The 27,811-nt window shown below is 41.0% G+C and overlaps 1 protein-coding gene across 1 annotated transcript; it reads left to right on the top strand.

Moving 5' to 3' along the window:
* Positions 1-27,811, top strand: TMBIM6 (transmembrane BAX inhibitor motif containing 6). The gene is made up of 10 exons (XM_073580205.1): positions 1-161; positions 13,930-14,021; positions 15,761-15,869; positions 19,512-19,632; positions 22,518-22,566; positions 23,317-23,414; positions 24,035-24,114; positions 24,343-24,443; positions 25,307-25,382; positions 25,899-27,811. Exons 2-10 carry the CDS (start codon positions 13,966-13,968, stop codon positions 25,920-25,922), a joined length of 714 nt encoding a protein of 237 aa, XP_073436306.1. The 5' UTR covers positions 1-161; positions 13,930-13,965; the 3' UTR covers positions 25,923-27,811.

The raw sequence follows: 27,811 nt of genomic DNA, 5'->3' as shown, positions 1-27,811 counted from the left end.
GCCTTCTAGAAATCTGCAGACGTAACTGACGCCCCTTCTGCAGTCAGAACAAAGTGTCAGGGGGCGGGGCTTCCGGAGCTGGGAACTGCGCCTGTGACACGTACGGCGGAAGCGAGGGGACAAACGGAAAGGCGACACCGAGGCTGCTGGTCCGGAGACAGGTGAGTGCTGACTGGGGGCCACATACAGCCCGGGGACGCGTGACGGCGCCGGGGAGGGAGGTGGCCGCCATTCCTCTGCTGTAGAGGAAGCCTGGGCCTGCGGTTCTGTCTACAACCCCCGGCCTGTGCATATACAGCGTGTGTCTGTGTGTATACAGCTGGTAGGTGTGCTCTATAGATAGGTAGATATGTACTCACACACAAGCTGTGTATATATACACAGACACACGAGGTATATATAATGTATACACACAGCTCTGTAGACCCATGTACACACGAGGTATATATAATGTATACACACACACAGCTCTGTAGACTCACACACAAGCTGTGTATATATACACAGACACACGAGGTATATATAATGTATAGACACACAGCTCTGTAGACACATGTACACACGAGGTATATATAATGTATACACACACAGCTCTGTAGACTCACACACAAGCTGTGTATATATACACAGACCCACGAGGTATATATAATGTATACACACACAGCTCTGTAGACCCATGTACACACGAGGTATATATAATGTATAGGCACACAGCTCTGTAGACACATGTACACACGAGGTATATATAATGTATAGACACACAGCTCTGTAGACACATGTACACACGAGGTATATATAATGTATAGACACACAGCTCTGTAGACACATGTACACACGAGGTATATATAATGTATAGACACACAGCTCTGTAGACACATGTACACACGAGGTATATATAATGTATAGACACACAGCTCTGTAGACTCACACACAAGCTGTGTATATATACACAGACACACGAGGTATATATAATGTATAGACACACAGCTCGTGTCACTACAGTCACCATGGGATTCTCCTATATATGATAGTGTGTGGTGCCATTGTGTGCCGCGCTGAGCCTGGCATATGGTGGCGCTGACAGCGTATCTGGCAGTATTGTGACCATCAGTCAGGGAGCAAAGATCAGACTGCGACTAAAGTCCTACAGCGTAATTGACGGACGTCACGGCGACATGCACATTAGCAGAGTGACAGTGTGACCGCACTTCCAAGCCGCCTCTGTGAGTACACCTGTGTCCTCAGGCTTTGGGGCTCGTTTGGATATTAAACTGAGCATACGGGCAGCATATGGACCAATACAATGGGGGACGTTTCAGTGACCCGTTTTTATACACGGACCGACTGTCTTCATGCAAAAATTGCAGCTTGCTCTACATTGATCCGTATTTTATATCCGACTCTCCATCTTTTGGGTTCCCAAAAGATGAATCACATGCAGGTTACCGTCCATTTGTCAGGCGTTTTTCACTGAACCATTACATTTATTAAATTGTTCATATACACTGTAATATACATACCATACAAATGTAAGAAAAAATGGACATACAGGTGACATGGATGTAAAAAAAAGAATGGTTTTGCATGCACTCGTCTGAACTTGGCCTGATAGTGGGCTTATTCTGGCAAAATGTTTTATACATCTATGTACTCTCTGTATGCAAACCTGCTGGCATATAGTATAGAGTCATTGCAATTATTTATAAAGTGCTCTCAGTGAGAGAAACAAAATAGGAATCTTGTGGGTATGATACCTTTTAATTTATTTGTTAGCCATCATACCCACAAGATTCCTATTTTGTTTCTCTCACTGAGAGCACTTTATATATATTTTTTTCTACTGGCTAACACGGTACCAAACCACTTTTTTCGTTTTATTGCAATTATTAACATAGGAAATTGTATTTGGTCACGTCAAATTTTTAATTGATGTATAAAAGCAGATGACATACAGATGGAGATATTGATGTAAAGTCATAAGGTTTGTACAGGTTGAAAATTCAGACATCTGATTAATTTATTCACATAATAAATCATAACTTTTTCAATGTGGATTTTATTTTTGAGGGTTTTTTCCCCCTCCTACACAGGTTTTTACAGCTTTCCATTGATTTGAATGGAACATTGATTCGGATTTAACAAAGAATCTGCATCAGAGATGACTTCATTAAAAAAAAAAACCAAAAACATATTTAAAAAATAATGCTCCTTAAGACTTTGTGCCTAGTTTTTGGTGAGTTTTTGATGCAGAGTATTTTTGCTCCATCAAAATGCAGCGTCTTGCAGTTCCAGCAAAGTGGATGGGATTTATAGAAATCTCCTGTCCCCTGTGCGTCCTTTTTTAATCAGCCTGAGCTGACCTGTGGTTATTTCATATCCGCAGAATGCCAGTTTCTTTTGCAGGTACGTTGTGTTTTAGTGCATTTAAGTGGTGGAAACGCATCAAAAATGCATGTAATCTGCTCATGGCTGTATCAATACAGTTTTGTGAAAGCTGAATACCAGGATTAATCAAAAACAAAGTAGCTTTTAAAAACTTGACATACCAAATAGAGACAAAAAAAAAACCCCATGAGTACTCTAATTTGCTTAATAGGTGCAAAAATGGTGCAGAAAATCTGCAACATCAAACGCTTGTCGTGGGAATGTCGCTTAAAAACTATACCACAGATTATTTCCCGTTGAAATCGGTGAGTTCGTCTCGGAGTGGATTTTGGCAAGAAAAAACTTTTCTGTTCCAAAATTAACATGGGGAAAAAAAAACTGCAACAATACCATAAGCCTGCACACCAACGTATCATGAAAATAATGTACAGTGTCTTTATTTGGCATCTGCGAGTGTTCAGTTCTCTGATTTTCTAGATTTCAAATGTTCCTCGGAAAGTTAAAAGAAAAAAAACAAAACTTTGCAGAAGAAAATACAACAGTAATACATCTGTTTTATTTATTATGGAGAGGTCTTGTGATCTATACTTTTGTTTAGTCTTTGCCTCATGCCTCCGTGAAACTTCACAATGTGTAGTATTGATATGTCAGAATCAACTGCTGGACTGAAGACAATTCTTAAGATGATAATGTGATCCTATGGAAGAAAAATGGACCTGCACACTATATTTAGCAAGAAAATCACAATAGTTGCATGCTTTATAATTAAAGGGGTTATCTCAGGTTGGGATGAAAGTTCTGAATCCTCACAGTGTGCGCTTTGCATGCTGTCAGGATTTGCTTGCGACTGCAGATATGCAATATGTCTCCTGCTGGCCACATTCTGACTATACGTGCGCAATATCACTCAATACAAAGGAAATTGAGTGAAGCCAAACATGTCTAATCGGCACAGGACTACATGTATACACATTACATACTTGCTGGCACGTGACTGCCTACTCTCAATGAGTCCCGACAGCATGTGGTGAACGTGTTGTGAGGATTCAGAAGTCTGCAGTTATAAAGTGACAATAGACTTTCATCCCAAACCTGGACATCACTCTGTCTGCAGACTTGTGAATCTTCACTTTGCACACAGCGCGCACTGTCGAAATTCTCCGGTGTCAGCGGTGAGATCGGGCAGTCATGTGACCGCAAGTATTCGATTTGCATATATCCTACTAGATTATGATTAGACATGCGTGGTTTTGCTCAATTCACTTCTATTGAGAGAAGCTGCGCACGTCTAGTTTGAATGCAGCCGGGAGTATGCATATCGCATGACTGACAGCTCCTGGGGCATCCTGACAGTGTGCAATGTGAATATTCACCAGTATACAATCAAATAGACTTTCATGCCAAATCTGGGCAACCCTTTTAAGGTTACATGAAATTGCTTATAGTTGCATGATTTATTGTGGCCCATAGAGAATATATTAGATTCTATAACGTCATCTAATGTGATCATATGTAACACTGTAGAGCCTGTACACGGGGTACAGACATCTGATCACTGTTTCTCTGTGCATGCAGTGTCTAACGTGATGTTTCATTACTATAGTAATGACCTATCTTGGGGACAGCTTATCAATATCCTAATAGTGAAACAACCCCCAACAATGGCACAATGTGTTTTTTTTTTTTTTTTTTTTTTTTTCTTTTTTCCTTCTATATGAGATTGGATTTATGTAGAAATACAATATCCCTTACACAGTAATGTGAGGCCTGTTGCAGCTTTGTGTCTAAAGCGTTAATTAAGTTTTTCTCTATCACAACCTCCTTCAATAGTGCATTTAATAATGGCACCTAAGTTTTGTTTTTTTTCCTCTTGGAGCCTTCAGATTCCTTACAATATAGAAGACTAAGGGTACCGTCACACTTAGCGATGCACCAGCAATCCCGACAATGATACGACCCGGTCAGGATCGCTGGTGCATCGCTAAATGGTCACTAGTGAGCTGCCACACAGGCAGATCTCACTAGCGACATAGCGGCGGTTGTCACTTACCTGTCAGATGCTCTAAACACTCTAAAAATCACTTTTTGCTTCTAGTTAATTGTTTAACAGCCCCTGGCAAAAATTGTTATTAAATAGTCCTAAACAGTTTGGAGATATTTATTAAAATTGGCGTAATTCACAGTGTATCGTGGTCGGCCATATATTACTGTCAACTACCAGTCCATACTTGAATTGCGAAACATTGATGTATGAATCTGGTCTTGAACCCAGTAACACTGAAATGAGAAGCACCAAATGTATTAAGAAATGTGGTCGCCAGAAATCAAGATCTACTTTTGCTGTGAGCCCATTTTTGGTGTTTCACCAACTGTGGCCTCTACCCATGTGCTAATCCTGCCCGCTTTTTTGACAATCTTCAAAAAGTAGAGAAGGTCACAAACTGCAGCATAGCCGTGCATAGTTAGATTTCCGCTAAGACTGTCAGTTCATTAAGAAATGTTTCCCATTTTCTGCCATAAAACTGCTTGAAATGTAGCAAAGTTTTAGCGCAACTCTTAATTGTGCAGAATGGTTGGTAATTTTGATGTTTTTCGCCAGTTGTGGACCTCTTAAAAGCTGGGTGAGGTTTTGGTGGGAGGTGTGGCCAACAAATTTATCATACTTTTCATCGCAAAAGTGGTGAAAAGTAAGACAAAAGTGTATCACAGTCTCTAACTGGAGTGCATCTTTTGCCGTGACGCACGGTAGCTGAAGGATGTGACAAGTTACTTATGTACTCCAGCGCATTGTTCATCAAGTCTGGCCTGCAATACGCTAGGCTTGATTGATTCAACGGCCAATGCCGGTGCCCAACAGACCCCACTGACTTTCAGTCGAAGTGAGAGTATATATTTTACATGGAAAGGAAGAAATCGGACACACGTGGAGAAGACTTTTTTCCCCTGAGATCCTTCTTTTTCTGACATTTGATCTGTGGTGAGACAGTCTGAAGCCCCACTTATATATAGATGAACATGTGACGCTTCTGAAATCTGCAAGGTTACAACTATGTATTCTGTACTGCAGTTTGGGAGTAAAAAATCCATAGGGTAATGATGGTTATCCACAACTCCTGCCACTTTGTCAGGTGGCAGCAGTGGTTGGCCCCTGCACCCATTGAATAATGGTATATCCTTTCAATATGTTATTAATGTCTTAATATGTCTGTTATTAGCCAGTGGGGTCACCTGCAGGAAAATCTGTCATGTAATTATGTATTCCTTTAGGAAGGATCAGTGCAATTCCATTAATGTAGCATATGGCTGCTGTACTTTTACCACTATTAAGCAAACTGCAGCACACATGTAGACTTCTGTACACACACAATGGCAAGGACATTCCTGTGCTGTCTACGATGGAGAATGGAATAAGCCACTGCCTCATCTGGCTGCTCCTAATCTGCCACAGAACAAATAGGGTGATTGAATTCCAACCGCCCAACTCTTGCGCCCTCCAATGTAATCTGTTGGGAAACATTCGGGAGGTTACCCGAGCACCCTGAAATTAGCGGGTAAAGACACCTTTTATTTCATGTGTATGGGGACTTTAGTTTATTATTAGATAAGATGGGTGTCATAGGTCTTTCACTGGTTAATAGATTCCTTATGTTCTGTGCGGGAAGAAATATTTTCCTTTTCTGAACTTTGAGCCGTAGCTTGCATTTTTTTTCCTCTGGTTAGAAGGTACCATGTATTACAGTTGTGACCTAGAAGTTATTAAAGGGCAATTTCACTTGGGGTTTATATTCTTAAGACCCTCTAACACATTAGGCTAACAATAACCTAATGTAGATGGGGGGCCTCCCCACTTTTGCCCCAGCAGATAACATCCTATTCTTTGTTGCCAGTCACAAGAGAGGGCTCTCAGCCAAACTGTCAATGGACTGACAGCTGTCTATTGTGTGCAATGAGGCTGAAGTATAAGGGTGCCTAGTTACCGAATATTTTTGCCCTCGACACTTGAATGCGCAAAAAGGTGGTCTTATATTTAAAAAAAAAAAAAAGCATTTGCAGTTTTTGCTGCAAGTATCTTAGCCAAATCCAGGAGTGGATTCAACACTACTAAGAAGTCTTGGCTTTGATTTAAAAAATGTGCATATGGAACTGAAGTAGCATTCTGTAAGCCGCGCTTGTGTGGCATCCTGTACGTTAGGTGATTACTTTCTTATACCGTTCCTGTAGCACCAGACCTCACACTTGTGTCCTCTCATGTATCTCGGTAGAGTATTTCTTATCTTGGACAGCAGAGTCAGTGAACAGCAGTGCAGTGGCTTGAGGCCCATGTAAATATTAGATTAAAGTTGTCCGCTTCCATCAAATGTCAGTGGGATCTGCCAACAGTCTGATGTGTATTAACGATCTCCCAACTGTGTCTATGAAGACAGTGGGTGATTCCAGCAATGCCTTATCAATGTTATACAGGGTCATGCAGGTTTCTACAAATGGAGGTAATGTCTGTGGCAATGTACCATGGGAATTGTAGTTCTTTACATTACAGTCCTGTCCACAGCCAGCAGCCGCACAGAGCCCATAGTAATGACAAGTACAGTCATGGCCAAAAGTTTAGAGAATGACACAAATATTAATTTTTACAAAGTCTACTGCTTCATTTTTTCTAATGGCAATTTGCATATACTCCAGAATGTTATAAAGAGTGATCAGCTTAACAGCAATTACTTGCAAAGTCAATATTTGCCTAGAAAATTAACTTTATCCCCCAAAACACATTTCAACATCATTGCAGCTTGGCATCATTGTTTCTCTTTTGTTAACCATGGTTATCTCTAAAGAAACACGTGCAGTCATCATTGCAGTGCACAAAAATGGCCTAACAGGGAAGAGTATCGCAGCTAGAAAGATTGCACCTCAGTCAACAATCTATCGCATCATCAAGAACTTCAAGGAGAGAGGTTCCCTTGTTGCCAAAAAGGCTCCAGGGCGCCCAAGAAAGACCAGCAAGCGCCAGGACCGTCTCTTAAAAGTGTTTCAACTGCGGGATCGGGCTACCAGCAGTGCAGAGCTTGCTCAGGAATGGCAGCAGGCAGGTGTGAGTGCATCTGCACGCACTGTGAGGCGGAGACTCTTGGAGCAAGGCCTGGTCTCAAGGAGGGAAGCAAAGAAGCCACTTCTCTCCAGAAAAAACATCATGGACAGACTGATATTCTGCAAGAGGTACAGGGAGTGGACTGCTGAGGACTGGGGTAAAGTCATTTTCTCTGATGAATCCCCTTTTCGATTGTTTGGGACATCTGGAAAACGGCTTATTCGGAGAAGACCAGGTGAGCGCTACCACCAGTCTTGTCTCATGCCAACTGTCAAGCATCCTGAAACCATTCATGTGTGGGGTTGCTTCTCAGCCAAGGGAATGGGCTCTCTCTCAGTCTTGCCTAAAAACACAGCCATGAATAAAGAATGGTACCAGAATGTCCTCCAAGAGCAACTTCTCCCAACCGTCCAAGAGCAGTTTGGCGATCAACAATGCCTTTTTCAACATGATGGAGCACCTTGCCATAAAGCAAAGGTGATAACTAAATGGCTCAGGGAACAAAACATAGAGATTTTGGGACCATGGCCTGGAAACTCCCCAGATCTTAATCCCATTGAGAACTTGTGGTCAATCATCAAGAGACGGGTGGACAAACAAAAACCTTCAAATTCAGACAAAATAAAAGCATTGATTTTGCAAGAATGGACTGCTATCAGTCAGGATTTGATCCAGAAGTTGATTGAGAGCATGCCAGGGAGAATTGCTGAGGTCCTGAAGAAGAAGGGTCAACACTGCAAATATTGACTTGCTGCATTAACTCATTCTAACTGTCAATATAACCTTTTGTTACTCATAATGATTGCAATTATATTTCTGTATGCGATAAAAACATCTGACAAACACACATAAAAACCAGAGGGCAGCAGATCATGTGAAAATATAATATTTGTGTCATTTTCTAAACTTTTGGCCATGACTGTAATTCCCAGCTAATATTATCCTATGTATAAAAGCCTGTACCTGTCATTTTTCTATGTTGCCTGCTTTAGTGATTTTGCTGTCGATAGCAACATGGAAACATCACTGATCTGTTTTAGACTGTTCACATGTTGCGTTTTTGCGCCTTTTTTTTTTTTTTTTCTTCAGTCAAAACCTGCTCTTTTGGCAGTAAAGAAGCTGCATACAAAAAGCAGGTTTTGCTGCATTTTATTGTCTTGTGCATGCTGATAGTTTAGTGCCCCAGAAAACATGATGCAACTTCCTTAACCCCGTATTGACAGAGCCAATTTGGTATTTAATGACCAAGCCAATTTTTACAATTCTGACCACTGTCACTTTGAGGTTATAGCTCAGGAACACTTCAACGGATCCCGGTGATTCTGAGATGACATATTGTGCTTCAAGTTAGTGGTAAAATTTATTCGATATAACTTGCGTTTATTTATGAAAAAAATGGAAATTTGGCAAATTTTGCAATTTTCAAACTTTTGTACCCTTAAATCAGAGAGTGGTGTCAAACAAAATAGTTAATAACATTTCCCAGATGTCTACTTTACATCAGCACTAGTGATGAGCGAGTATACTCGTTGCTCAGGTTTTCCTGAGCATGCTCGGGTGTCCTCCGAGTATTTTGACGTGCTCGGAGATTTATTTTCTGTCGACTCAGCTGCATGATTTGCGACTGCTAGACAGCCTGAATACATGTGTAAAATGCCTGTTAGGGAATTCCCACATGTATTCTAGCAGCCACAAATCATGCCGCTGAGGCGACGAAAACTAAATCTCCGAGCACGCCAAAATACTCGGACACCCGAGCATGCTCAGGAAAACCCGAGCAACGAGTATACTCGCTCATCACTATTCAGCACAATTTTGGAAACATTAATTTTTTTTTTTTTTTGGAAGTTATAAGGGTTAAAAAATTGACCAGCGATTTCTCATTTTTCCAACAAAATTTGCAAAACCATTTTTTAGGGACCACATCACATTTGAAGTGACAGAAAATACCAAAAATGACACTATTCTAAAAACTGCACCCCTCAAGGTGCGCAACACCACATTCAATAAGTTTATTAACCCTTCAGGTGCTTCATGAGAACTAAAGCAAAGTGGAATGAAAAAATAAACATTTTACTTTTTTCACTTTGGAACTAAGTTTTTTATTTTACCAAGGGTTTCAGAAGGAAAAGGACCACAAAATTTGTTGTGCAATTTCTCCTGAGTACGCAGAGGGGGGAAAGCCACTGTTTGGGCGCATGGCAGGGCTCAGAAGGGAGAGAGCACCGTTTGACTTTTTGAACGCAAAATTGGCTGGAATCAATGGTGGCACCATGTCACGTTTGGGGACACTTTGATGTATCTAAACAGTGGAACCCCCCCCCCCCCCCCCATTCTAACTCCAACACTAATACCAACACATCCCTAACCCTAATCCCAACTGTGACCGTAATCTCAACCATACCCACAACCTCGATTTTATCCCAACTTTGGAAATAAATCTTTGTTTTTACCTAATTAATGGGGTGATAAAGGGGTGTTTGATTAACTATTTTTATTTTTGATCACTGTGATAGACCCTATCAAAGTGATCAAAATGAAACAATAGGAAAAATTTCCTATTGTTGCTGGGTGCTGGCTGGCTGGCAGATCTTGACGGGCGCATGCTTCTGCCATTTTCTTCCCGGAAGAAGATGCCACCGAGTGGGGAACAGGACCTGGGGATGCACGAGGTTCAAGGGTCACCTGAGGTACGGGGGGGACCCTATTTCTCTCTCCTCTGATGGGCAATCACATCAGGGGAGAGAGAAATTAAATGGGAAATTGGACCTTTTTTTTTTTTTTTTTTTTTTTTTCGGTCGCTGTTATTCCGTTAATAATGGTGTTGGTAAAAAACACTGGAGTTGGTAAAAACCAACCCGAATCATGTTCTCTAGGGTCTCAGCTGCCCACGGTAGCCGATACCCTGGAGAACTTCCGACTCTGGGAGGCGCTATACCCTTATTTCTCAGCTCCGTTAAAAGGCGGCGCCGAAGCATAATTACCCTTAACCTCCGCTGTTAAAAGGTGTATCGGCCGTCGTTAAGGGGTTAAGGTTTCTTTACCAAAAATGCAGCAAGTTGGGTATCCGGTTTTAGTGTTTTTGCACTTACTCACTCATTGCTTTCTAGACCCAACAGTGATCTATCCCAGACAGACCCCTGTCTATAGCAGTGCACAGCACAAGACCGCTGTGCCTACAGAGAACAGAGCAAGGGGCTCACCGTTGGTAACGTTTACCTCTGTGTTCTCCTGAGAGCGGAATTTGTATCAGTTTCTGACAACAGGTATGATCTTTGCACATGTTCAGTCGCCTGATGAGTTTGTGCACATACTGGGTATAATACAATAGGGGCACAGGTAGATGTCTCTTTACCTAGATGTTAGTGCCCTTTTCTCCTTTTTGTTGTGGGTAGATATAGGATACATATGTAAACTAGTGTGGTTTACTCTGTTCATTGCCTTACTACCGTTCTAATACTTATATGACCATATTCGTCTGGGTAGTCTGATCTCCTCTTTGAGTGTTTAGTATACAAGAAAACCCCTAGAAACTAGTTTACGTTACATGATTCTGGTTGAACTTGATTTTCTGGCTTCTCCGATTACCACAGCCTATGCAGTAAACTGCAATATCACTTGTAGGAAAATCCACAAAGTACCATTCACCTGAGCTCTATTCTGAGTTTCCACCTTCTCCAAAGATTAGAAAGGTTTTATAGGATTACCGATTATAAACTGGTATCCAGTTGCGATTGTGAGAGTGGACTCACTGGGTGATAATGCTTTTTCATCCTGTTTTGATGATTGAGTTCACTGTCACACACAACGCTAATATCAGGCATATTTCCTGTCAGTCATCAACAACAATGATGACTAAATCTCTGGTGGCTAAAAAAGTACCACCAAATCAAGAAGTGCGGTAGTTAGATTCTGCCGCAGGCCTCTGAGATTAGGTCCTGTGAGTGACTAGACTATCAGCAGACTACTAGTGCTCTGCATGGTCCTCACGGTCTCTGATAGGCAGCAGGATGGAATTTAATAATAGTTCTCTGACTGGGTCTAGACTGCCGCGTAAAAAGTTTTAGTCCAAATAGTTTCCTATGTTAATAATGGCAGTGGATCTATTAAAAACAGATGTCCTAGAGATCGTGTCTGTGGCATCTGTGTTGTTTTTTTTTTTTCTTCACTTAACCAACCACTTTCACGTGTCCATGTAATATCCTTGTGTGGCCAGTATGCTATTTGGAGCTAAAATACGTTCACCCAAACGAGCCCTTAGGCTACCTTCACATAAGTATTATATGGTCCGTATACAGACCGTAATGCCTGGACTGACCACGGGTGCCCTGACCTGAACCAACACCCTTTTATGTATATGTGAAGCTGTTCATTTTGTGTCAGGAGACCCTCGGTCAGTCTGAGCATTGTGGTCCGTATACAGACCTTATTATGTGTTAGTATGACCATATAGTCTTAAACCGGTTTTTCACATCCAACATTCAGGGACTGTCCGTACATCTCCTCACCAAAAAGAACAGTCTTCTATGTGCCTCTTCAGTTTGGGTCAGGACACCTGTCGGTTTGAGCATTGCACTCCATATGCAGATCGAGAATGTTATACATTTGAAACCATCTTTTTTGTATTGCCTTGATTGCTGCTAAACTGAAAGATTTAGGTGTATTATTCACATATGTAAACATAAATTATCTCCATAAAACATTCATCAGGTATGCATTAAAAACTTATACCATGATGGGCAAAAAAAACGGCTAATACGCAGTAAAAACCCAAAAAGAAAAGGGTCAAAAAGTGCCTTTAGATATAATGGCCCACACTGATACCAGGCAAAATTGCAAGACAACTACAGATAGTTCCTATTTCCTAGAGAATCAAACTACTTGGCCATGGAGGTTAGCACCCTGCTGTCCCTTTCCACTGTCGGGTGTGATATTACCTGTTGCGTATATCTGTAAGATGTTTGTTCTGTATGGCACCTGTATAACTGATGGGGCAGCATACGGTAATCCATCGGTGAGTGGGGGTGCCATTTTCATTATCAGTTAGGGTGCCAACTTCAGTAGCTAGGTATTTTGTTTAGGAATGTCGGGCCAACGCACCGAGTAATACTAGACTGTCTTGCTATGCCCCGTCAGTGCATCCATGTGATGTTTTTTTACAACTTCAGGTTTTTGCTTGTGGATGTTTTGCATGATTTCTATTTGCTATTCAAATACCAGGCATACTGAATAAACAAGTTATCTATAGATCTGCTGTGGCTCAGGATCGTACCTGCTTTTAAAGGGCATACGTCACTGGGAAATTCCCTTCGGAGTAATGCATTTTTAAATGCCCAGATAGCCAGAAGATTGTGTCCCTGCTCCCAGGCTCCTCTTGTGATAAGATTACATCGCACTTAAATCTGACATCTACTTTTGTTTTCCTTGTCTTTCATTTGCACAAAATTTTTCATTAAATGTGCACCCTTTTTTCAAGACTGTTTTATGTGTGCAGCTGTGGGTTGTTTATTTTGTTTGTTCACCATTGTAGGCAGAGTTTGTGATTTCCAGATATTTTCATCTTGTTCATCAATTTGGCGTTTTAAAAAGTCACAAACTGTGGCACAAATGAATGCCAGCTATTTTGGTCTGGATTTGTGCAGTTTTGTAAAACTTGCAACTGTTTGCAATAAAAAGTCGCAAAACAGGTCAAAGACCAAAAGAGAACCATTTTTTGCTTTGTGCAAAATTCATGAATTGTGTGCACCATTTTGAAAAATTTGTGGAAAAAAGCAACATACAAGACAGAAAAGTGATTTAAAGAAAATCCCTGCAAATAATGATTTGGGTCCAGTGTTTCCTCACTTGCATCCCTACACTGCGCTCGATATACTTGTCAGATTCCTGATTTGTTTTTTTTATTTTCAGCTCTGTAGGGTACCCCATCATGTATTGTTGGTGTATCAAGTGTGTCCTTGACACCCAGTACAATTCAGCCTCTCCACCAACTTGCTTCTTATTCTACCCTAAAGCTTTATGATCTAATGAATCAGGGACCTCAATATTTGATAACGTTGCATTCTGAGGTGTGTTGCATGCAGATTTCATTATAGATGACAAGTATTAATTTACCATTCCTTGGCTACACATGTGCATTGTTGTTGCCAAGGGAGATCATTAGCATCATTAATGACTGTCATGGGCAGGGACTCCGCAACCGAGAGCGATGTCTATTCTCTTTGGGAAAGTCTGAGCCTATAGCTTTCTTGTAACAGCCTGCAATAATTGCGCCATCTAGATCAAGAGATCCCGTGGGCCTCCATGAGTCTGTGCGTCACCTGGAAGAGAGTCCAGAGCGATCATTATACCAGGCTTGCCTCGTAGAGTTGGGTGTACAGAAAGTTCTCTCCCCTTTCTGGTCACATCTCACATTTGTATTGAACCAGTGACTTTTAAAATTCTTTTTATTCTCAACTCAACAGGAATTCAGGCGGAAGACGCTCCTAATCATTTCCAACATGGATTTTCTGGATCGGAATATCAACTTTGATGCCCTCCTCAAGTTCTCACACATGTAAATATTATGCCTTGGTATCGTTGGGTTTTGTCTCACAGTATTTTTTATTTTTTTTTTTAGTGGGTGGAGGCATTCGATAAGATTTTGTTGTGTTTTGAAGCCGATTTATAGATGAATATCAAGTCACTGTGAAAGGAGTATTACATCATTTTCTATGGAGATATTACATCACGCTATACGGTGGTGTATTACATCTTCTGACTAATATTGTCTGTAGACCCTTGCTACAATTTGGGTACTATAGGTTTTATTAGTACAGGGCATATGTGGCTTATAATTTTTATTTATGGGTGGACATTGCTTCGATCTGTTCTGGTATGGTATAATGTGATAGGCCCAGATACAACTCATTATGATCTTTCTGACATTGTTTGCAACAGGATGGCTTATGTCAGAACTTGAGTGCATTCAATAATAGGTTAACTATTGACCTAAGGTTATTGTGAGCAGATGAGGTGTTTAGATAAACTCCATTAGCACAGAGTCCATATCTGTTTTTTCTGCTGTTACAATGGTACAAGCTTCTAAATGTGTTACTGAAAATAAAAGGAGAAATAAGAAAGCTCAGACCTGTTTATTTGCTTAATCATTGCCTGTGAGTCTGATTTTGTATCACTGACTGCAATGTGAGAACGAGGTGCAGCTTCTTTGCACTGTACCCGTGAACGTTGCGTAATATAATTTGGTCTTTTTGCAGGTCATAGTGATAGAAGTAACAGCACGGGTAGTTCTAATGTAGGATACATATTGGTAAATGTGAGCAGGTCCCAGCCAGTACCTGATACAGGTATAAATATGGTAATGCAGAAATGTTCGTTAAGATCCCTGGTATGGACAGAATGATAGGCTGATCAACAGGTAGAGCAGTAAGCACATGCTCTTTGCTAATATATCTGTTGCTTCTGGAAAAATCACGTTGAACATGTCCATCCTAGTCCCCCAAAACAATCATCTGTCAAGTTAGAGTACCTGTCACCAGGTCAACAGTCACCCAGTTTTTGCCCTTAGTTTATTCCCAGTCTTTTTATTAGTATAAAGACTGGGAATAAACCCCCCCCCCCCCCCCCCCAGAATCCTGTGAACTACTCCCTTTTGATAAAGACCCATAAAATGTAGCTCTAAATAAAAATGCCCATACCTCTGGAACTGTATGACGAATTTCCAAAAAAAAAAAAGCAGAATAGTCAGGAGCAGCTGGAATAAAATGAAAGTAAAAAGTGATCCTTTTTGATCTGCTGGTAAAGTAGTCTTAAAGAATAGCATGATTCTGTACAGGTAGATCAGGATGAACAGGGCTGGATGATCTTGCTTAAAAGTTGATGTGAAAGCTGTATGAAGGTTCTCAGCCATTCAGTCAGTGCCTGCCTGAAGGTGCCACATTCGTTCAGCCCATGACTCTTCTTCCCACCACTCTGTAGAGCGTACATGTGTTGTAGAGCTAGCTTCTACCTGATAGTGGTATGCATGTGTAAATCCGACCCTTCTTTCCTTCACCTGTCATCATTTAAGAATTCTGAAACTCTTAAGTTTGGGCAGCTTGGAACCAGAGATAGGTTCCCTTCAAAAGTAGTGTATCCACTTACCGTATTTCTTGCAGTCATTAACACCTAGCTGCTTACCACTTACTTTAACATTGAGTCGTTCATGAGTTTTTATTTGGTTTTACAAATGAATATTTTGCTGAATATTGTGGTTGGTTTCCAGCTTAACAGTTTGTTCCTTCTGATCGATTTCAGTTCCCATTCCACACAGCAGCACTTGAAGCGAGTGTATAGCAGCTTTGCCCTGTGCATGCTGGTAGCTGCTGCTGGTGCTTATGCAAATGTGGTCTTCGGGTTCCTGCAGGTGGGTAATATTAATAGAGTATCTATCATTTTATACCATTGCACGTATACAAGAACAAGAAGAGCAAATCATTCTTCTGTGATGGATTAATAAAAGGGATTATTCAACTTTGCAAAATAAAAAAATATAACATGTATGTCATGGACACAAACTTGTGTGCCTCATATGTTTGTTTCTGTGTCTTTAGTGTAGACCCTGGTATAAACTTGAAGCCACTTTCATGAAAGAGGGCAGTCCATTTTTGCTGATGTTATTAGCACTTTAAATTACTTTACCTGTGATTCTACAGACCAGGGATCGGCAATTAATTTTCCTGAGCGGCCAAGTGAGAAACCGTGACTAGAGTTGAGCGACTTTGGTCGGATCGGGTTTCGTGAAACCCGAATGAAACAAAATAAGTTTCAGATGAAACTCGTCCGACTAGAGGAAAAAAAGTCGGAGTTTCGTCCGACTTTTATTTCCCATTGACTTGCATTGGGGTCGGGTTTCGGACGAAACTCCGACTTTGTTTTGCTCTAGTCGGACAAGTTTCATCTGAAACTTATTTTGTTTCATTCGGGTTTCACGAAACCCGATCCGACCAAAGTCGCTCAACTCTAACCGTGACTGTTGTGGAGGCCGAACCTATAGGCTGAAGTTAATTTTGCTCAATGTTAAATGGAACTTGTCACTAGAAAAACGTTATTAATCGGCAAATGTATGGTTCATCTGCAATTAGCAGATTGCTGTGGGGAGAAATTGGACTTTATTCCCTCTGCAGCGTTCAGGTTTCAGTCACGGGGTCGGTGCCGATGCAGGTTCGGTCAGTGCTCTGAGAATACAGAGCGGAGCCTGGAACCGTGCCCCCCCCCCCCCACGGCCCCGACTGACAGCCGCCCCAATCCAGAGCGAGAGTCAGTCAGTGGTGGGGGCACAGTAACAGCCTCCACTCTGTATACTCCAAGCAGTGACTGAACCGGTGCCACTCTCATGACTGAAATCGTAACGCTGCAGGCTGCTGAAAGTTCATTTTCTCCCTTCATCGTTCGGCTAAGTGAGGGTGCGCTAATAACCTGTATATTAACGCAGTATCTGCAGGTTAATAGCATTTTTTTTTTTTTCGTGACACATTTCCTTAATTATAATTGATATGTTAATATTTTATATTAACTGTATCACTTAATATTGAGCAGAATCAAGTATGTTGACCTCCCCCAATACACTGTATACCGTACATAGCCACCCCGTGTATATACTGTAAGAGCCCTTCATATACAGTTAGTCCCCACATAGCCTCCTATGTACATACAAATATCCCATACACATGAAAAAAAGCAATCTCATACTCTCATCACTCCTATTCCCCCTGCACTCTGCTCTGGTCTCCTGTGCACAGCAGCAGCATGATGTAATGACGTCATTGCGTCTGCTGTCTCTCACTCTGATAGGTGGAAGATGGAGCCGGTGGCCCCTCCTCCACTAATGTATTCACCGCTGTCTGCATCATCAGGATGCTGATGACATTGATGGTGGCCCGTGGACCACTGTTTCGATCCTTTGGCTGTCTCGGTCTGCGGACCCTACTGGAACAGCCAGATGGCTGAGTGTGGCCCGCGGGCAACAGTTTATCCAGGTCTGGTCTAGGCTCTATTTCTGCCCCCTTACATCATGGAAAAACAACTATGACCTCCTGTATTCTCCGCTTGGTAGATGTGGTGGTGGTGGTGGTTGTCACGTGGTCAGTTACATGTGTCCAGTGGAGAACTGCTGTACCAATTATTAGTACATGGCTTCATTTTGAGTTTTTGATTGAATGAAATATATGGGTAATTATTTTAATACTATGCTAAGTAAAGACAGCGTGAAGATGGACAAGACTCCCCAAAACAGTGGAGCACGCTGTGTGGTAGATTTTGTGCTTCTCTAGATACAGTGCCTACAAGTAGTATTCAACCCCCTGCAGATTTAGCAGGTTTGATAAGATGCAAATAAGTTAGAGCCTTCAAACTTCACACAAGAGCAGGATTTATTAACAGATGCATAAATCTTACAAACCAAAAAGTTATGTTGCTCAGTTAAATTTTAATAAATTTTAAACATAAAAGTGTGGGTCAATTATTATTCAACCCCTAGGTTTAATATTTTGTGGAATAACCCTTGTTTGCAATTACAGCTAATAATCGTCTTTTATAAGACCTGATCAGGCCGGCACAGGTCTCTGGAGTTATCTTGGCCCACTCCTCCATGCAGATCTTCTCCAAGTTATCTAGGTTCTTTGGGTGTCTCATGTGGACTTTAATCTTGAGCTCCTTCCACAAGTTTTCAATTGGGTTAAGGTCAGGAGACTGACTAGGCCACTCCAACACCTTGATTTTTTGCCTCTTGAACCAGGCCTTGGTTTTCTTGGCTGTGTGCTTTGGGTCGTTGTCTTGTTGGAAGATGAAATGACGACCCATCTTAAGATCCTTGATGGAGGAGCGGAGGTTCTTGGCCAAAATCTCCAGGTAGGCCGTGCTATCCATCTTCCCATGGATGCGGACCAGATGGCCAGGCCCCTTGGCTGAGAAACAGCCCCACAGCATGATGCTGCCACCACCATGCTTGACTGTAGGGATGGTATTCTTGGGGTCGTATGCAGTGCCATCCAGTCTCCAAACGTCACGTGTGTGGTTGGCACCAAAGATCTCGATCTTGGTCTCATCAGACCAGAGAACCTTGAACCAGTCTGTCTCAGAGTCCTCCAAGTGATCATGAGCAAACTGTAGACAAGCCTTGACATGACGCTTTGAAAGTAAAGGTACCTTACGGGCTCGTCTGGAACGGAGACCATTGCGGTGGAGTATGTTACTTATGGTATTGACTGAAACCAATGTCCCCACTGCCATGAGATCTTCCCGGAGCTCCTTCCTTGTTGTCCTTGGGTTAGCCTTGACTCTTCGGACAAGCCTGGCCTCGGCACGGGAGGAAACTTTCAAAGGCGGTCCAGGCCGTAGAAGGCTAACAGTAGTTCCATAAGCCTTCCACTTCCGGATGATGCTCCCAACAGTGGAGACAGGTAGGCCCAACTCCTTGGAAAGGGTTTTGTACCCCTTGCCAGCCTTGTGACCCTCCACGATCTTGTCTCTGATGGCCTTGGAATGCTCCTTTGTCTTTCCCATGTTGACCATGTATGAGTGCTGTTCACAAGTTTGGGGAGGGTCTTAAATAGTCAGAAAAGGCTGGAAAAAGAGATAATTAATCCAAACATGTGAAGCTCATTGTTCTTTGTGCCTGAAATACTTCTTAATACTTTAGGGGAACCAAACAGAATTCTGGTGGTTTGAGGGGTTGAATAATAAATGACCCTCTGAATAAACTTTTCACAATTTTAAAAAAAATTAAACAAAGAAATAACATTCTTTTTTGCTGCAGTGCATTTCACACTTCCAGGCTGATCTACAGTCCAAATGTCACAATGCCAAGTTAATTCCGAATGTGTAAACCTGCTAAATCTGCAGGGGGTTGAATACTACTTGTAGGCACTGTATGTACAGCAAAATTACCATTTTTGTACCGACTGTTCAAGTATAGAGCTACACTTGTGTAAAACAATCTGAGTTCCTTTTACTGCATATCGGTAATGGTGAAGGCTTTTGTATATCACCTTTTTATCTTTCAATGCAGGGCAACTTCCTGACCTTCGCGGGCACGTTGGGCACCATGCTATGGCTAATGTTTACTCCTCACAGCTATGAAAATGAGAAGAAGCGCCTGGGAATCCTGGCTGCTTTTGCCTTTTTCTCTGGTGAGATTTTCTTGGACACATTTACTACAGAATAAATAATTTTTGGTGGGTGTAGTAGCTCTGCTCGGAGTCATAGGATCACCTTGCCTGTATTAATGCCAGAATGAAACTCCCTACCCAGCAAATGGTTGTGACACATTTAGCCAGTCATAAATTTGATAAGTGACATTCCATTAATTATCCAGCACTCGTTTTTTGTTTTCTACTTTATGTGAATAGTTCAAATAAACATGTTGAATGTTTAACAACAATGTTTACTCAAAAAATTACCTGTGTCCAGTAATTGATATTGATCGACCAATTCTTAAAGGGAACCTGACAATTACTACATTGGTCAGACACTGGCTGTGTATGACTTCAGCCATATATGTTTGACTCTGAAATACTTTAACAGCCGCTGTGGACCAATATGCACGGGAGACTAGTCGGACAGGCGGGTCCATGGCAGATTATCCCAACTCGCTACCCTTGAGTGTCTGGTCTCTCTCTTTGTGTGTATCTGGAGAGACCTGTCAGTGTATATCAGCTAATAATTTATATTTCTATAGCGCCGACATATTCCGCAGCACTTTACATTTCAGAGGGGATTTGTACAGGCAATAGACATTACAGCATAACAAGAATCACATTGATTATAACAAATACCAAGAGGAATGAGGGCCCTGCTCGCAAGCTTACAGTCTATGAGGAAAAAGGGGAGACACGAAAGGAGGGTGGTAACAATTGCCCTGATTGTTTGGACCAGCCATAATGTTAAGTGTGTCCAATGTTCAGCTGTCTGGTTCCCTTTAAGATTTTAAGATGTCATTAATAGAGTGAATGGAAGCTGAGCTGTGGTACCCTAGTATGGCCACTAAACTGTGCTGTCTCGAGTGCCAATCAGCTGATCTGTTGGGCTGCAGGGTGACAGCTCCCTGTTCATCTGATTTGATGGGCCTATCTTGGGGATAGGCCATCAATAACTAAGGACTGAACAGACCATGTAAATCAAGTTTTTGTGTTACTTGTTTTTCCACTTTAGCCACTGAGCTGCACAATTGTCTGATACTTCTTGTTTTAGGAAATAAGATGTTGAATACATGAATATTAGCAGGTATCTGGTTTATTTAGTAAAAAAAAAAAAGGTATTACCTCCTACATGTATGCTTAGAGAAATTTTTTGGTCTCGGAAAACTGCTGTCTCCATGTCCAATCTTTTTTTTTTTTTTTAAACAAACAAACCCACAAGCAAACCATGCTTTACTCACACTTTTGAGGTCCGGTCCTGAACTTCGTTGCTGCTCCTGGTGTCTGTTGTCTGCAGCGCTGACATCACGTTACTGACGCCAAATGGTGAGCTCAAATGCTTGTGTTGTCTACTCAGTCATAGCCACTAAGCCTAGCGATTGGCTGCAGTGCTATTTACATGATGACAATCGCTGAGCTTAGTGGCTTTGACTGAGTAGACGGTACAAGCCTTTGAGCCCACTGATTGGCTTCAGTGACGGGATGTCAGTGCTGCAGACAATAACTGCCAAGGGAGCAGCAACCGAGACTCTGTGCTGGACATGGAGAAGGAGAGGTAAAACTGTTTTTTTTTAAAACTTTGACTGGAGTTTAGGAGGTTTATTAAACTGGAAAACCCTTTTAATAAACTAGAGAAATGTATACAGTTGTTCAGCTTTGTTACCCCCCCCAAACCTACACTCCTATGTGTCTTTTGGGGAGTGAGTCAGGTTGAGGCCTCTTATTACATTAATTTGTGGGTTCCAGCCGTAATTCCCCTCGATTAAACATCTAATTTATAAATCGCATTTTTTTTCAGTAGGTACAGTGTATATGTGCCTGTAACAAGACTTATGCATTCAGATATTTCAAACTAGATATAACAGAACTCTGCAAAGGAATATGTGGATTTCGTCCGCACTGCCCAAATGATGAAATTCCAGAAGGTTATTAAAGTTTGACAGTGGTTTATTCAAACTTTATTAACCTTCTGGAATTTCATCATTTGGGCAGTGCGGACAAAATCCACGTATTCCTTTGCAGAGTTCTGTTTCATAAAGTCAGTGACCGACTTGTGGATCTGCGGCAGCCTTTATCTATACATGCTTTGAATACCTAATAACAGGTGAGCAGTTTTTTGTCAAACCGCTTATTTATTTGTGGGATTAGACCCTGTATTGCGCTTGTCTTCCTCTTTCCTCACAACACTAAATATAATGGCAGATAACACACTTAAAGGGGTTGTCTGGGCTTTTCACATAATCTCAGTGCATATCTGGGCTGCAGAATGCTGACAATAAGTAATTTACCTTCTGTGGCCAGTTTGCAGGGTTTGCTAGATATCAGCTCTTGCTTGTAAGAAAAACGTCCAGGGAGGGTGTGTTCTGGCATTGAAATGAGAACTGGTCGTTTCCTCGTACTCTACTAAAAACCTGCCCTCTATAGCAACAATCCCACCCTCCATAGCAAAAGGCCTTCCCCGACCACATGAACAAGCCCTCCTCACACAGTAACAAATCCTCCCCCTCTAGCAGCCTCAGTGCAGAGAGCAGCTTCTTCTCCCCCAGACACACGCTGAACAGTGATCTATGGAAAGTGAAACTATTGAGGAGGACACGACCAGTTCTCATTTCAATGCCAGAACACACCCCCCCTGGATGTTTTTCTTACAAGCAAGAGCTGATATCTAGCAAACGCTGCAAACTGGCCACAGAAGGTAAATTACTTATTGTCAGCATCCTGCAGCCCAGATATGCACTGAGATTGTTAAAAGCCCGGACAACCCCTTTAATAACTTTCAAATCAGCAAAATGTTGTAAGGATCTGTTTGTTACTTTATAAAGTCAGTAAGGAGAAGGATATGTTATATGTGATATGTTAATGTCCATTTTGTTTTCTAGGTTGTGGCTTGGGTCCCATCTTAAACCTATGTATTGCAGTTAACCCCAGGTATTAGCATGTTAAAAATCATTGCTCTTTTGAAATGAAGATTTCAGTTAGTGGGAGATGAGGGTGTGCATCCAATTTTTTTTTTTTTTTTGCAAGTATACATTAGTAAGTAAAGCAGAAGGGCTGTTATTATCTGATGGAGTTACAGCTGCATAATACAAAAAATCAAGAACAGCCACCATTACCTATACGGTCAGATACACAGCTCCAAGTATACATTCGGCGGGTGCTGTAAAAATAATGGCAAAACCAGTCAGTGTGGAGCTGGCCTTATATGAATTTGAAATTGTCATTTGTCCCAAACCTGACTGGTTTCTGATCTATGCAATTTCCAATCCAAACCCTATACAACAGCAATCTGCTTACAATATAGGCCGAAATTCTATTACTGCTGCACATGTAGAAACATGCTGCTCTTGGTGCACATTTTGAGCCCATCGTCCTTGGCCCTCTTTTTTTTTTTTTTTTTTTTTTTTTTTTTTTTGTAGATTTTAAAGAATTCCTGTTGCACAGTCTGACCTAGAGCAAGAACACAAAAAAATAGTATTTACAATGCTAAGATATGATAACAAGCATGCAACATTGTACGTCTCCCCAGTTTCAGGGGGTTGACACTGTTTCTTTTAAACTCAAGTGCATTTCCAATGTTTTGCGGATGCATGCTGATATTGTGCCAGACATTACGTTTCAAGTGCTACTGTGCATCCTAATGTCACTCGCGTGTGATCAAACAATGTGGTTTCTCCACAGCATCATTCCTACTGCTTTCTTGGGCACAGCCGTGATCTTCACCTGCTTCACACTAAGTGCCCTGTACTCCAAAAGTCGCAGCTTTCTTTTCCTAGGAGGTAAGTGGTATTCTTTGGCACCTCCTCTTTTTTTGTGCATAATTAAGTAGATCTCAGGGTGTATTCCCTTACTACAATCGTTACTTATTTCAAGGGTCTCTTGACAATATTCAAAATATTAAGGGTATCTGTGAGACCCTCTGCATAGATGTTATCTGTGAGAAAACATAGCTATGAAGATGGTTAGACAAGTTAAATAGCTGTAGGATGTGTGGGGTTTTTTTTTTTTGTTTTTTTTCCCCCCCCCCCCAACTCTATGATCCTTTTTATTCCCAACCTCTTATCATCAGCGTCTGGGCACCACCATACGCAACTGTTATGATTGAGTCACCGTAGGAGTCCGTGACTCCACTCAGCCAGTCATCCTCATTAGACTCAGGTGCCTGATAATCAGGCTCATTACCTTCCTTTACCAGAATAGGGAGCTCACCAGACCCCAGTGACGAAGGGGAAAATGAACTCACAACACGCAACAGATTAAAATTGTTTTTCTAATCTTGGCAACCTCTTTATCAACCTACTATTGGTTGTAACAGAAAAGGATGTATATCCTTCTGTTGAATGTCTAGCCTATTCTGTACTAAATTTACACGTCATGGCTTACTGACTTTTCCACTCAGGAATTCTGATGTCTGGTCTGAGCCTGCTGACCATCTCTTCCTTGTTGAATATCTTCATTGGATCAGTTTTTCTGTTCAAGGTGAGTAACGCCATTACTGAGAACAATAATATATCAGCCACTGTGATACTACAATCATGTGTGGATATGGGTTACTATTCAAGCTGGAAAAAAAAAAAACTCTGCTTGTTTTATAATACTAAAACTTGCTTTTTTTTTTTAAATAAATGGCAGCCATTCTATTTTATACCTTTGCCATCCAGAATCCATATGCTAACTCTATAAATGCATTCCATGTCTTGATTTCAGATGCACATGTACGTTGGTTTGCTGGTTATGTGCGGATTTGTTCTATTTGACACTCAACTCATTATCGATAAAGCTGAGAAGGGAGATAAAGATTATGTTTGGTAAGACATGACATACCACAGTTCATAGACATGAATGTTGGGCAAATAGAATTACCGTATAGCTTTAATCAGGTTTGCAGTGTCATTGATTTAATTTAAAATCATAAAACACATTTCATAAGAGGTTCGGTAATGGACTTGATTGATGGACCAGAGAAGGTCTTACAGAGCAAGGAGCTGAAGAACCCTCTTCTTTCTCCACTATGAGACTCTTTATCCACCCCTATGTCTCCTAAACTCACACATCACTCTAAAAATAAAAAGTTTTGACAAAATGGACTGCCAATCACCAAGAGTTCAGTTTACAGCTGTCCTTTTGAAGTCTGGAGCCGGGAGGGTGGATCAAAGTGAGAGGGGCAATAAAATGGGTCAAATTTATAGTAAGTGTTTATTCCAAAGACATACTAATAGCGAATTTAGATTGTGAGCCCCATCGAGGACAGTGCCAGTAATGTCTCTAAAGTGCTGTGGAATTAATGGTGCTATATAAATCGGTAAAATAAATAAATCTGACGCCACAGCTGAGGTTACAGCTACACTGCTCAGTACTGCTATATAATGTCTTCGATACTACCGCTTCTGAACATGACTGTTAAACAGGAAAGCAGGAATCCCTCATATCTGTGTGCTTTGGTCGCTATGAAATATCCCATACAATCTGTCCATTCGCTTAGAAATTACTGAAAATCAGAGAGCCTGCAGCAGATGAAACTCGTACAAAATTCAAGTTAAATGAAATGCAGTCCATGTAACGTCTGTGTACACACGCGACAATACATCTTACAACACGTACTCTGCTAATTTTAATTAAGAGGATATGGTAAGCGTGTGTTTAACAAATTGTTCTTGTTTCTCTTTTAAAGGCATTGTGTAGACCTGTTTCTTGATTTTATCACTATCTTCAGGAAACTGATGATAATCTTGGCTATGAATGAGAAGGTAAGCATTCTGTAATAGAGTACCATGAAAGCAGTTCTCACTTATTAGCTTATATGTTTATTACCTGCCTAAAGAGTGATGGCCTATTCTTGGCATCCAACCTGAGACCCCCAACCAGTCTTGTGTTTACGAGGGATGGTTTAGAGCTGAGTTGTCTTTGCTGTTACTATGTACAGCTGGAGCCCTGATATTACTGAATTGGGACTAGCTATATTCCTTCTCAAAGTCTGTCACTACTGGGCTGCTGTGCTGGGAAAAGCAGTGAGGAGGACACCAGCACTACTCTGAACACCCTGAAGTCAGTCCACCACCTACCATAAAGTGATAACACCTCTATATTTCCATTTAAACACTTTTAGGAAGGCTGAAAAAAAAATTCTTTAAAAATAACATTTTTGGTGCAAACTGTATGAGTCTAGTTCTGTTTGAGCCTTACAAGTAATCCATTAAATAAATGATGTGGATGGCTTGTGTAGTAATGATCATTGTGTTTTTGTTTTTTTTTGTTTTTTTTAGGATAAGAAGAAGGAAAGAAAATAAACAGACTGAAACCCATCAACTTACTATTGCCATTTTTTTCTTTCCATACTTTTCTTTTTGTCTTTCTTTTTGTTGGCTTTGTGTTCCATGGTTTAATGAAACGCTTAAGAAAACCGCCTTTGTGTATGTTTTTGTACTTTCTCTCTTTTTTTTTTTTTTTTTTTTTCCCCCCCCCCCCCAATCCTTTTAATATTTGCCTGTCTTATGAGATTTCCTTTCTTTGGTTTTTGTTTTTCTTGTGCTTAAGCTTCATGTCAGTTTTATTGCCATGATGCACAAAAATTGGAAAATAACAGCTGACTATAAGGATTTTTAGATGCATACTCAAGGCACTATATTCCTGAGCAAGTCTCTTTTTAAAGGAAAAATTGACAAGTTTGTGCTGGAATTTATGCATCATTAAGTTGCGATTCTAAATCCCTGTTATATCTGATATAGAGCTTAACATATGGCACACTGAATACTCATGAGTTTTGAGCAAGGTGGGTGAAGGTTTTCCTATTGTGCTCTTCTGTTCTTTTGCGCTTTCCATGATCAGGCAAGTAAGGATTTCCCATCATTACCACAGAAGTGTGCAGGATGTTACAACTTTACTGGAATTGAATGATTTCTTTTGCTGAGAGCAGTCTCTTTGGGACTCTTAGTTTAACCCTTTGCTTTACTAGCTGATCTTAACCACTTGCACTAACAGTCCATAATTTGGAGCTCCCTTGTAAAAGAATGGGACCAGTAAAGGCCCTGTCACTTTGCTGTGGGCGTACTTGGCTGAAATACAATTGTTCAAACCTGACTTGTAAAAGCTGTGTTTGCTCCCCTGCTTTCTGCCAAATCTTGTGTTTACTCAACAATTAAGTTGCCATCCCATGAAGGAAGTAGGAATGATTTAAGCACTGTATAAATATTAGCGCAAAAAGATCTGTACAGTCCCTCCTCCCCTTGACATCATTTATAACCATGCATTTCCAGGATCAAGTGTTTTAACACTGAAGATCTCAAGACACAAAACCCATTTGTGTCCTCGCTTATTATGTAAGAAGACAAATCCAAATAAAACCCCTGCACAAAAAGTATTGATAAGCTGTAATTCCATGTAGTGTTAGATTTTGTAGAAAGGCTTTGAGTAGTAGATAACAACTGTTTCTGTGGAAGTGTATTGTATAGGTGAAGTCCATCTTCTACTGTTTGGATCTGTAAGCTCGCAGTACTTTGTTCAGATCTTTCCATTTGATCTAAAAGTGACACAGTTCAGATTTGGCAACTCGTTCTTTTGTATTATGAAATGAAAGATCTGACCAAGCTTTTCCTCAGGCCTATTGGCTGGATATCTGCAGATTCCATCTTTGCAGTGGCTGAGATATGGCCAACCTCCCAGAAATCTCTCCTCACCTTGTTTTCCATCCTTAGTAACGATCTTCCATTTGAGAGAACCCTTATTGGATATGGAGGTATTTGTGACTCTACATACTATAGCAATACAGTACATTCAGTCACTTGTTATATTGTCAGCAAGGTGAGCCACATATAAATGTTTCTGATAACTTTTTAAAGGCACAACCAGTTAGCAGTTTAAGGTCTGAGACTTTGTGCAGGAGTTTGGATTAAAGTGTTACTTTCCTCTGCTGTCCTTACCCAACCTTTGCCCTCACCCCTGCATGCTTTTAGGGATACGGCAAGCTGCTTTAGAAACCGTGCCAAGAAGTTCATTGAATAAAGAAGAAAATTCTATGTGAAAATGGATGACATGTTTTCATAACAACTTTATTTTCTAGTGCAGTGATTTGACATTACTCTGACTGTGAACACAGTGGAACTTTTTGATTAATATACAAAACTATGGATTAATTTGTACAAATTCTTAAAAGTACTAAAATAAAAATTACTGAACTCCT

Source organism: Dendrobates tinctorius, unplaced genomic scaffold (genome assembly GCF_039654945.1).
Source record: "Dendrobates tinctorius isolate UK_male_01 unplaced genomic scaffold, ASM3965494v1 ptg000064l, whole genome shotgun sequence".
NCBI classification, from domain to species: domain Eukaryota; kingdom Metazoa; phylum Chordata; class Amphibia; order Anura; family Dendrobatidae; genus Dendrobates; species Dendrobates tinctorius.
The sequence above is the reverse complement of the archived record's forward strand: the minus strand, read 5'-3'. Positions and strand labels throughout refer to the sequence as shown.

Excerpts from the sequence above, each read along its gene's own strand:
- TMBIM6 (XM_073580205.1), top strand. The coding sequence starts at position 13,966 with ATGGATTTTCTGGATCGGAATATCAACTTTGATGCCCTCCTCAAGTTC. Across the intron at positions 22,567-23,316 it reads TGTATTGCAGTTAACCCCAG|CATCATTCCTACTGCTTTCT; the intron begins GTATTAGCATGT and ends GTTTCTCCACAG. Across the intron at positions 23,415-24,034 it reads CAGCTTTCTTTTCCTAGGAG|GAATTCTGATGTCTGGTCTG; the intron begins GTAAGTGGTATT and ends TTTTCCACTCAG.